Here is a 10,814-nt window from a genome sequence, read left to right as displayed (position 1 = left end):
CTACATTCCCTTCTGGATAACCTTCTGGGGTCCACATGCCAATAGTGTGGAGGGGGCAGAATTGAATGATTGTCATCAGAGGAACATGCAGTTTCCCACCCCAGAACCAACCAAAATAAATTGGGGGCCACAGATAGCTCAGATAGCACGAAATTCTTAATCTCGGGGCCGTGGGTTCGAGCTACACGTTGGGCAAAAGATTCCTGCATTGCAGTGGGTTGGTCTAGATCAGTGTTTCCCAACCTTTGGTCTCCAGCTGTTTTTGGACTACAACTCCCATCATCCCTAGCTAGCAAGACCAGTGGTCAGGGATGATGGGAATTGTAGTCCAAAAACAGCTGGAGACCAAAGGTTGGAAAACACTGGTCTAGATGACCCTCACGGTCCTTTCCCACTTTGCAGTTCTGATTCTGTGAAAAGCCAGAGGCTTCCAACCCGTATCCTCTATCTTGGCCAAGCACAAGGTATTGCCAGAGTTCAAGGGCTCATTCCAGCCAGATAAAAGCAATGGAGAAGGAGGGGCAGCGGCACCAGGGGAACTCCCTGGGACTTTCCCAAGGGCCAGATAGAAATGCTTGAGAGACAGCATTTGGCCTCCCCCCTGCTTTACAGGGGAGGTTGTGCAGATTTCAACTAGATATCACATTGTAAGTGCTTTAACACATGAAAGCATTGTATAAATGTTAAGGACTGTTAGTTTTTATTTATTTCCCCCTTGATTGGTCTACATTCTCACAAAGCTTTCATAGGCTGCATGCACACCATCCATTTAAAGCAAATGACTTTTTTCTAAGAATCCTGGGAACTGTAGTTGAACCTCTCCCAAAGGCACAATTCCGAGCACCCTTAACAAACTACAGTTCCCAGAGTTATTATTTGAGGGTGTGGGAATGTGCTTTAAAACGATGCACTTGAAATGTTCGGTGGTCTGTATGTCACCATCGTTACAACACTAATTAGGCTTTGTCAGCAGAGGGCGCCCTGTTCATAAGGAGCCAGCCCCCCTGGCTTTTTCCTCTCCTCTTTCCCAAGACAAACAATTTGACTAATAAATCTTCCAGAGAATGAGGAAAGGGTAATTGGTGAAGAAAAGGGGTTGTTTATGTCATCCTTTATTGCTTTACCATAAAGCGATGTAGCTGAACTTAAAGCAGAGAGAGAGAGAGCGAGAGAGAGAGCAAGAAGAGGCAAAAGTTCAATTCCTATCTTTTGTGGAGGGCTCAACTGCAAAGAGGAAGAAAATAGAATTTTCCATTTCAAATGGGGTTTTTTTGTAGGGGACTGGAGGTTTGGTGGGAGCAGAGAAGATCACATTCAGGGGTGGAAGATGGGGAGGCAAGACCCACAGTAAGGGGAAAAAATGATTCTGCTTCTGGGATGGAACACTTGATGTTTAATAGCCTCTAAAAAAGAAAAGAAAAGTGGATTTTAGGAGCATCTATGGCAGTTTTGTAAGCCTAAAACACACTGGCCTCTGGATTGTTCCTTTGCAAGTGGGGCTCCCTGTCAGTGTGGATCAGCTGATTGGCACTGACAGGGAACTCCGCTGAGACTGGCTGCACAAGAAGCTCCAAACAGAGTTGATCTCCCCTCTGCAGAGGAAACAGTTTGGATTCAAACCGCTTCTTCCAAAACTTATCAGCCCCTTTGGTGGCAGGTGCTCCCTGCGCCAGTCAGCTGATTGGCACTGGAAACGCATCTTTAAAGGAACCACCAACCAGCTAATTGACACCTACAGCGACCTCTGTTTGACTGGATTGCTTGATGTCGTTATGACATCAGGGTGATTGACTGGCGGATGGTCCCACCCACCTGTCCATGTTGGCCCATGGGAGGGGCCCGGAAATAGGGATCCAGCCTACTGACAGGATCCACTTCCCTGCCGCTACTCCAGTGACTGGATCTTTGGCTATGTCTGACATATATGTATATGTGGGAAGATCTGACCGTATGTGTTGGCTTCCAAAGACCCACAACCCACCATGGGGCCCACTGACAAAACAGAATTAGGGGACATTAGGAAGAATTGCGCCTGGGCAGTTTTGTCCAGCTGGGCAGGCAATTTTGGAAGGCAACTGAGCACACACCTCTTGGAGTTTGAGAAAAGGAGGATTCCATTAACCATATTTAATTCCAGAGTTTAATGAAATGAGTGTGCATAAGGGAACTACTCTTGTGCGGTTGTGAAGTTTGGAACTGCTTTTCAAACAAAGGTTGGATTCCTTTTTCTGATTCTGCTGATCTCTCTATGGTTTATCTACCTCCCAAGTCTTTTCCCAAGATCTTCAGGGGCCATCTCAATGGAAATAATAACCCTGTTACTTGAGATTTAACACTTCTCAGGAAGTTTCCCTTTGGTGGGAACATTGTGGTTTGTTTTAGCAACCGAAAACTGTCCCTAGGTGAGGCTGGGAAAGTTTCACCTGTTAAATCTCAGCCTGTTGTGCTGCCATAAAAGGCCCAGAAGCAAGTCCTGTGACAGCAACAAGAAAGCAGCTACGTTGTTCTTTAGAGCAGAATGGATTGAATATGCTCAGTGAGCTTGGAATGGGAATGAAATGACCTCAGAGAGGACACAGAACAGAAAGGAACGGAACCGCGCTCCACATGCTGCAACATTTTGTTGCAGGCCCTACATATTTGTCTCTGTGGCCTAATCAAGCGGAGAAGTCCTTAATCAATTCTGTGTTGGTGCTCTATCAGCAACCGTTACAATAAAGTGGAGGGGTAGAACTGTCCCATATTGCAGATGGGAACAGACTGCAGCTCCAGTCAAAAGTGAGTTTATGGTAAGATCTGAACCAGAGACTTCTTAACTCACCACTCACATGCCTGTAGTTCGGTCCTAGGCATGTTTACACTCAAGTAAGCTCCACGTGCTCTGAACTGAGGGGGGATAGGGAGAAAGGGCACATAGGATTGCAGCCTTAGTCGCTGTGCAACCCCAGCTCCCATCGGCTGGGGAAGTATGTACACATCTTGTTCCAGGGAGCCTGTGAGAGATAAATCCTAGAAAGTTCATCAAGCCAAAAAACCAATAAAAAGCTTCCTCCCTGCAAGGATGGGAAGCATATTTTGCAAACATAATTAAGGCGAAAGATCATGTTCAAAGGGAAACAGTTTATGTTGGCAATCGGAATCAAAAGGAAAAGGAACGGAAGATTTTATGGATTGTGAGAGCCAAGTTGTTGTTGTTGTTTTGTTTTGTTTAATTACAGCAAAACGGTACAATGTTCCCCCCCACCCTGCCCCCACCCTGTGCCTTACCCCATCTTGCCAGAGAGCATTTCTGTTGCTGTCGCTTTAAATCAATCTGCAGCCCCCCCCCTTTCCATTTATATCTCTGTAATGCGAAGCGGATGTCGATGTGAATTGAAGCATTTTAATCTTTCCTGATCAAAATGAAATGCAGACCCGCTGGGATTTATAACAGACTTTCTACACATTCCCTAATTGAAAATAATAACAAACATATTATTATTATTATTATTATTATTATTATTATTATTATTATGTATGGTCCTGACTGAGGCAAGAGCGGAAAAATAATCAGTAAGGGAAAGGGGGGAGGGATATTCCTAGTTTGAAAGAAAAGAAGCAAAGTCTTTATATTCAAAAATTTATCCTGGTTTCTCATCAGTTATTTAAAAAAGAAGAAGCCCAAATTGAGACCAAATTACTCAGAGTAAAAAGCTATGTACACACCATACATTTAAAGCATTGTTAAGGGTGCTGGGAACTGTAGCTCTGTGAGGCCTGAGGGGCATACTACAGTTCCCAAATTTCTTTGGTGGGGCAGGGTGTGTGTGTTTAAATATGTGGCATATTTGCAGCCAAATATGCAAATTTTGGTTGAGACGGACTGTGGGGTGTGTAAGATAGCTGAAAGCAGTTTGAGACTGGATTGGGTGGTGATATCATTAAAATTTCTCACAATCCCCTAGCACAGCCTATTGAAGAAGAAATGATCTGCGTCGTACATTTAAAGCACTGCTATGCCACTTTAACAGCCATGGCTTCCTACATAGAATCCTGGGAGTTGTAGTTTTTCAAGGGTGCTGACTCTGAGAGAACCCCTCTCCCCTTCACAGAGGGCAAGGCCACATCCTATAGTGAAAGCACACCTGATGCACATGACTCGCCCCAAGGAATCCTGGGAACCCTCACAGAGCTACAATTTCCCAGCACCCTTAACAAGCCACATTTCCCAGGATCCTTTGGGGGAAAGTCGAGCGCCTTTAATTTGTGTGGTGGATCTGCCCGGAGCTACAATTCTCAGAGTGGTTGAACAACCAATGCCTCTTCCAAGAGCAAACTGGGAACTGTAACTGTGGGTTGTTCAGAGTGGCCTCAGCTAATGTTATATCCCGAGAGAAGAGTTCGTAGCAGCAACTAACAAGGCACTCTGAAGCAGGGGTAGCCAAGGCAGTGCCTTCCATACGTTTTGAATCCCACCATTCCTGACCATGCTGGCTGAGGCCAATGGGGCTGCCATGGAATATTACGTGCGACAACATCCACAATCTCAATCATATTAGATGGCCCAGAGAGGAAGGATGGGCAAGCCTAGCCCATGGGTGGGAATCCTCAGGACCTGGGGGCCAAAAGCAGCCCTCCTCTGGCCCTTGGGACTCCCCCTAGCCATACTCCCCACTTTCCTTGAGTGTCCTTGCCTGCTTCAGATGTGTCCTTGAGCTCTGATGAGACTTTCCGGGCTAGAAAGTAGCCTACCTCAGGCCTAGCAGCTCCATGGGCAGAAGTTGCTTTAGATGTGTTGCTTTTAGATGTGCTTTAGATGTGGCAGAGGTTGCTTTAGATGTCAGCCCACCTGGCTTCTGCACATGGAATTAGGTGGGGTGCCATCTTGACTTTTACCTCAGGCAGGAAAATGCCTCAGACCAACCCCAATCACATGAGCTCTGAAATTGTGCCGTGAGAGCAGAATGCTTGACTAAATAGACCAAGGAGAGCCGCCTTTCTCCTTCCTCGCTCATAATACTGGCACTCAGGGATCATCCAATAAAATTTAATGGGCAGTTGTCCATGGTTGTTGGTGCCCAATGAGTCTGGTGGGACAGGAGACAGGGAGGCCCAATGGTAGGCAGCACCATTTTAGAAATATTCCACTCTGCCATTTTAGGACTGTCTTCCAAGGAGAGATATACCGGCTTGCAATGCCTTTAATGTATGGGGGGGTTTTTTGCTGCAGTTCTGGAGGTTATAAATTGAATTATAGAACATCCCAGGATGAATTCTTTTATACCAAATAACATAATTCTATATCGTACAAAGTTAGGGCGAAAGAAAGGCTTTCTCCACAAAAGGCAGATTTAATTTGTGGGTGGTGTGATCATGAGATGTGGTTGACCAATGGTCTAAACCCCTGCCTCCGCTTTTTTAAAAAGCCAATGTCTCTGTGGGGAACCTGTTGCTCAGCAGCCGCTGTAGGACAACTCCCATAATTCCCCTGCTCATTGGCCGCGCTGCCTAGGGCTGATGGGAGCTGGAGTCCCAAGGGCTTCCAACTCTTTCATCAAGGATAAACCTATTGATGGCTACTGGTTGTGATGGCTGTGTGGAGCCTCCAGTTTCAGAGGAAGTACAGTGTATATCACTGAGTGCCAGTTGCCAGACAGACAATGATGGGAAAGTGCTGAAACCTTCAGACCTAGCTTTTGCCTCCTATACCTGAAGGAACCTGGTTGGCCACCAAGAGAAATGGGACATTCTCTCGGTGGACCATTTGTCTGATCCAGATTTTGTCTAGATTCTCTGTGTGAAGGAGAGAGAGAGAAAGAGAGAGAGGAGAGAGAAAATAAGGGGAGGGGTTTGTTCTTTGAATATTTTTTATTGAAAGATGTGAGAGAACTCAAAAAAAAAAAAATTGAACAGATAGATACCCGAATAACCAGCACTTTTCTAATCATGTCATTAAAAAAAATTAAAACAATATATAGCACACTGTCCATGTGATATTTTAAATTTTAGTATAGTTTTAAAGGTTATTTTTTTCCTTTTTTGTTGTTCTGGAGTGAAAAATAAAAACCTGAGGTTTATTCCTGCATTTTTTTTCAATACCCCACGCTCCAAAAGAGATTCCCGCTACCCCATTCATTCAACATTAAAATTTCATTTTCAATGGTTATATACTGGGAGGGGACACTGTTCCCTGTAGAGTCCCTGTAAAAAGGATTTAACTCCCTCCCCCCATGTCTTCAGAGCAGTACTGATGGCACGATTGTCTTTGAACAGGCAGGGTAAGCCTTTTTTTTTTTTAGACACAAAAGTCAAAAAGAAAACCCAATATTTTCTTCCATTCACAAAGAGCTAAATAGGTCTTCATTTACAATATGTATGCTCACGTAAAATGAAAAAAACAAAACAATGAAATGTGACGAGTTAAACTCTAATTATGTACACTCCAATGTACAACTCTGAATAAATTAATACCAATTTTTGCATATTTTGGGATTCGTATAGCTTATTTACACAAATTACCATTTATTCCATAAATATTATGTTTCTTTTAATTTTTTTTCTGGTACACAGGTTGAGTTCAAGAAAAAAGAAAGAAAGAAAGTCAATCACACTGACTGTACCAGTTTCTAAAGATCACTGTGGATGATTTTTGATGGCCTCCCAGGAAAGTAGGGAGCTGGATGTCAACTTTCAGAAGTCTGCTGTCCTCTTATGTACTGCGCCCCAAATGAATGTCCAGTGTTCAGTCAGCCAGAGTTTGTAGATTTAAGAGGAAAGAAAATTCTCCCCCCATTGTTCCTGCTTGAAAACAATGTCTGCATTTCAGAAATTCCATCCTTATAGGTAGAAAGTAGCAAAATGCCTGTTCCAACAGTGCTGATTTTTTTATTTTATTTTTAAAAAAGCTATGGGAATAGGTGGCCTGAATCATACCCTTCCAAGACCATAGCTCTCTCTCTATATCCTGCTACAACAACCAGAACCAGGAAACAAGTGTGCATTTGGGGGCAGATGTGGTTGTGGGGCTGACCTCCAGAACCCAGGTCAGCACCAAAATTCTCCCATGCTTCTTACCAACGGGTGATGCTCAAATGTTGTAGTGTGCCTCCTTCCTCCCCTGTTCCATCTGGGTGCCTCTGTAGTGCATCCCACCTGGGCTCCCTCATCCTTACTCTCCCTTATCTTAAATCCCCCTTCCTCCTTTTCTTAAAATAAATATTTATACTGTGCTGTACACACCTTTTCCCCCAGCATCTCCTGATCCCTTTTGGAGGGGCTGCCTCTCCCAAGGGTTAAGTCACTTGGGGGATTCCCTTCCGGGAGACACTTCCCTCTGGGTGTCTAGACCACTGACCAGTCTCTGGATGTTCTGGAGCTCATTGATGGAATCCTTTAAGGACCCTTTAGGGGACAACGAGGCCCGTTGGCTGCTGGGTTTGTGAATGGGTAGATCCGAGAGCGGACTGGATTCCCTGCTGCTTCCGGGCTTTGAACCTTCTGAGCTGGCATTCAAACTGGTAGGCAGGCCAGTGGTTAGGAGGTTGGTGCTTGGTGGAATGGTGACCGGGATCTGGTAGGGGCTGAAACGCAGGCGAGGACGGGCGCTGCTCAGAAAGGGGTTCCGGGATAGCGAGCTGGCAGTGGCGGCACTGGTCACCGGCATGGCAGATGCTGCGGCAGCTGCCGCCGCCATGTAAGTGTACGGGTAAGGGAAAAGTCCACCAAAAGTAGGCACCGGGATTCCCTGGGGACAAGGAAAGACAAAAAGGAGGTTACGGAATTCCACAGCTCAGAAAAACCACTGGTTGCAGAGTTGAAAGGAACAAGCAAAGGAATCACGTTAAATTACAGCAAACAGATTTGGCTCCGTGTAGGCAAGCATGCGCACATCTTAGCACGTTATCTATTGCCCTCTTGGTGTTACAATTCATACCCTCCCATTCTAGAGATGGACAAATCAGTCAATTTCTGCTTTACCTGTCGCAAGTGCTTGGAAGGCCCTGAAAAATTCTACGCGGTTTGCTGGGATTTTATCTTAGGGACAGCAAATACAGACACACAGGACTCCCTCTTCACATTACAACATGGAATTCGGTTTTCCTAATTGTCTTAAGGACTTTTCCAACCTAATATTAAGTCTGTCTTGGATATACTGTGCTGTACTTCTGTTCATTGTTTATTATGTTCTGTTATTTTTGTATTGCCCACACGGAGTTTGCTGCACGTTTGGCATATCCAGCCTTATTTCTCTACTGCGGTCAGCTTTTAATTTGCAAGCTCTTTGGGGCAGGGAATTGTATTCTTTCTTTCTTTCTTTCTTTCTTTCTTTCTTTCTTTCTTTCTTTCTTTCTTTCTTTTTGCTTATGCTGATCAGGATAACAAACAGAAGGGGCTATGCAACTGGTAAACATGCACGTGCTTACAATACAGACTGCTCCAAAGTGGCAAATGGGGCTCTGCCCCCCCCCCCAAAGCACAGCCTGCCTTCCACCAGCCCTTACCCTGCCTCCCTCCTCCTTCATAACCATTCCCAGAGGGGGTCCTGCCTGTCAGCTCCCTCCCCCTTTGTGTTGTCCTTGTAGAAGCCAGCAGGGAGGAGGATTCCGAGGAAACTAGAATTAGTTGCCTCTGGAACAGCTGAACGTTATCCTGGAATACAGCTGTTCCTGGAGTGAACATTTTGAATAATCTGAATGATTTTTATATACATAAATGGCAGGTAGAGAATCGGAAGCCCTTACTTCTCTCTCTTAGCTCTCTTTTTATTTTTAACGATTTCTAGCTTTTGTCTTCTTCTGCTAATTCAATCTATGCTCGTGTTTTGTTTTGTTTCTTTATGTCCTCCACTGTGTGTTAATGAGGATACAAACAGGAAGATGATGGATGGAGGATGAAGGACCCTGTATGAGAGGCAGGGAAGATCTCCCAGGCTGGGAGGCTAGAAGAAGAAAGAGAAGCTCCCAGTGGAGAGTTGGGTGGGTTCACTAACTTTTGTAGGATACAAGGATTAAGATGTGCCCCCAACAGAAGGTCCCCCCTTTTTTCAACTTGTTCTTTTTGTTTTCTTTCTGTCTTCCTTTCTATTTTTCATGTGTTTGTCTTGTTCTTTCCTTTCTTTTCTATTTTCATTGAGATCAATTTGGCTTTTATTGCATAGTATGTTGAAAAGTTTCAATATTTATTTATTTTAAAAGAATTCATTGCCTCTGCCTGTGATTAGCTCTGACCTCACCTATCATTGGCTCTGGGTTCTGCCCCCTGTTGGGCTCAATAAGTCTGGGAAAGAAAGTTTGCATTAAGCTGAACAGACAAGACTAGAAACATGATGGGTCCAGTTTGGGTCCCCCCCCCCAGACCTTTTGTCTAAATGACATAGTACAACTATCCTTCTGCCCCAATCCAGGAAAATCTCCTGCCTAGATACTAAAGGCTGCTTAAATGCACTTTGAGTTGCAGTGACTCAGTATGATTAAAAGCACAACTAGATCCGCCAGCAGATAAAGCAGGCTTAAAATTTTATGCAGAAAGGATGAGTAAATAAATGCCTTGATTAACCAACTAATATTGAAAAAGGGGTTTAAAAAACAACAACAAGGAACTTGCTTTGGATTGATAAAGTCAGGCCAACAGTATTGTCTACACTGGCTGGCAGCATCTCTCCAGGTTTCATGGAGGGAGCCTTTTCCCCCCAGACCTACCCAGAAATGCTAGGGGGTTGTACCTGGGACCTTCTGCATGCAGAACGGATGCTCTACCACTGAGCTAAAGTTCTTTCTGTAAGTCCAGGTGAGGATGACTGAATCTGTAAAATTCAGTTCCTCTCAGTCTTCTCATTTTTTTCAGATTACCCCATTCAGAGTGCATTGAAAATCAACAAGATGTCTGCATGAAATTGTCATGAGTGTTCCGCCTAAGAGATGCATTTCTGTTGTTATTAATATATATAGTTTTGAGAGTAATTCCCCTATTTCCATGCACCACTTTTGCTTCCACTTTCCCATATATATCCCACATGCATGCGTTGCCAAATCTGAAGAATAATGCCAAACATCCTTAACTTGTGCTTCCTAACTGAGCTGCAGCTAATCTTAAAATCTGCCAAATTCTCTAAAGGCTTGCTATGTAGTTCAACGGCCACAACAAAATTTCATGCACCTTTTTTTGTTGAATTTCACCTAATTTGTGTGCAATTTGTGTGCCCAAGGTACACATTTGTGCAAGCTATTTCCTCTAATATGAATGCATTTTTGTACATTATTTTCACTAATAGAAGCATTTTGTCAGTTGGCAGTTTACAAAAAAAGTAGAACAATAAAACCATCAATAAGAGGAATTAACAATAATTTAAAACTTCCCAATATATATATATATTGACAATAAACTAAAAACATATGAAAACTCTCATCAGCTTTCCAAATATCTGCATCAGTCCTGTTTTTAGTAGGTGCTGAAAAGAGTGCAGTGAAGATGCCTGCCTGATATCAACAGGCAAGAAGTTCAACGTAAGCAGTTTTTATATTTTTTTATCCTATATAAATAAATACAATTTTAAGACGGGTTCTGCAAGGTTCGATCTATTCATGAGTTAGGAGGGAATACATCTGAGTTATCTCGGGTTGGTTCCAATCTGATACAGAAATATAATGGCCCTTGTTTATAACATTTAGTGGACTCTTTTGTTGATTAAATTGTTAAATGAGCTTTCAGCCAGTTGGTTTTATCTAAATAAATTTGCACACTAACCATGATAGGTCCCTTTTATCTTAGATGTTAATTGTGGTTAGTGTGCAAATTTATTTAAATAAAACCAACTGGCTGAAAGCTCATTTAACAAT

At 43.6% G+C, this 10,814-nt stretch overlaps 1 protein-coding gene across 1 annotated transcript in view; it reads right to left on the bottom strand.

Moving 5' to 3' along the window:
- Positions 1–5,828: 5,828 nt before the first annotated feature.
- TBX2 (T-box transcription factor 2) overlaps positions 5,829–10,814 on the bottom strand; it is a 34,205-nt gene continuing 29,219 nt past the window's right edge. The window contains exon 7 of the mRNA XM_081844138.1: positions 5,829–7,723. Coding sequence (XP_081700264.1) covers positions 7,277–7,723 — 447 coding nt within the window. The 3' untranslated portion in view covers positions 5,829–7,276. The remainder of the gene's footprint in view (positions 7,724–10,814) is intronic.

This window comes from Podarcis erhardii, assembly GCF_964252035.2.
Source record: "Podarcis erhardii genome assembly, chromosome: 16".
NCBI classification, from domain to species: domain Eukaryota; kingdom Metazoa; phylum Chordata; class Lepidosauria; order Squamata; family Lacertidae; genus Podarcis; species Podarcis erhardii.
This window is presented reverse-complemented; position numbering and strand designations above follow the sequence as displayed.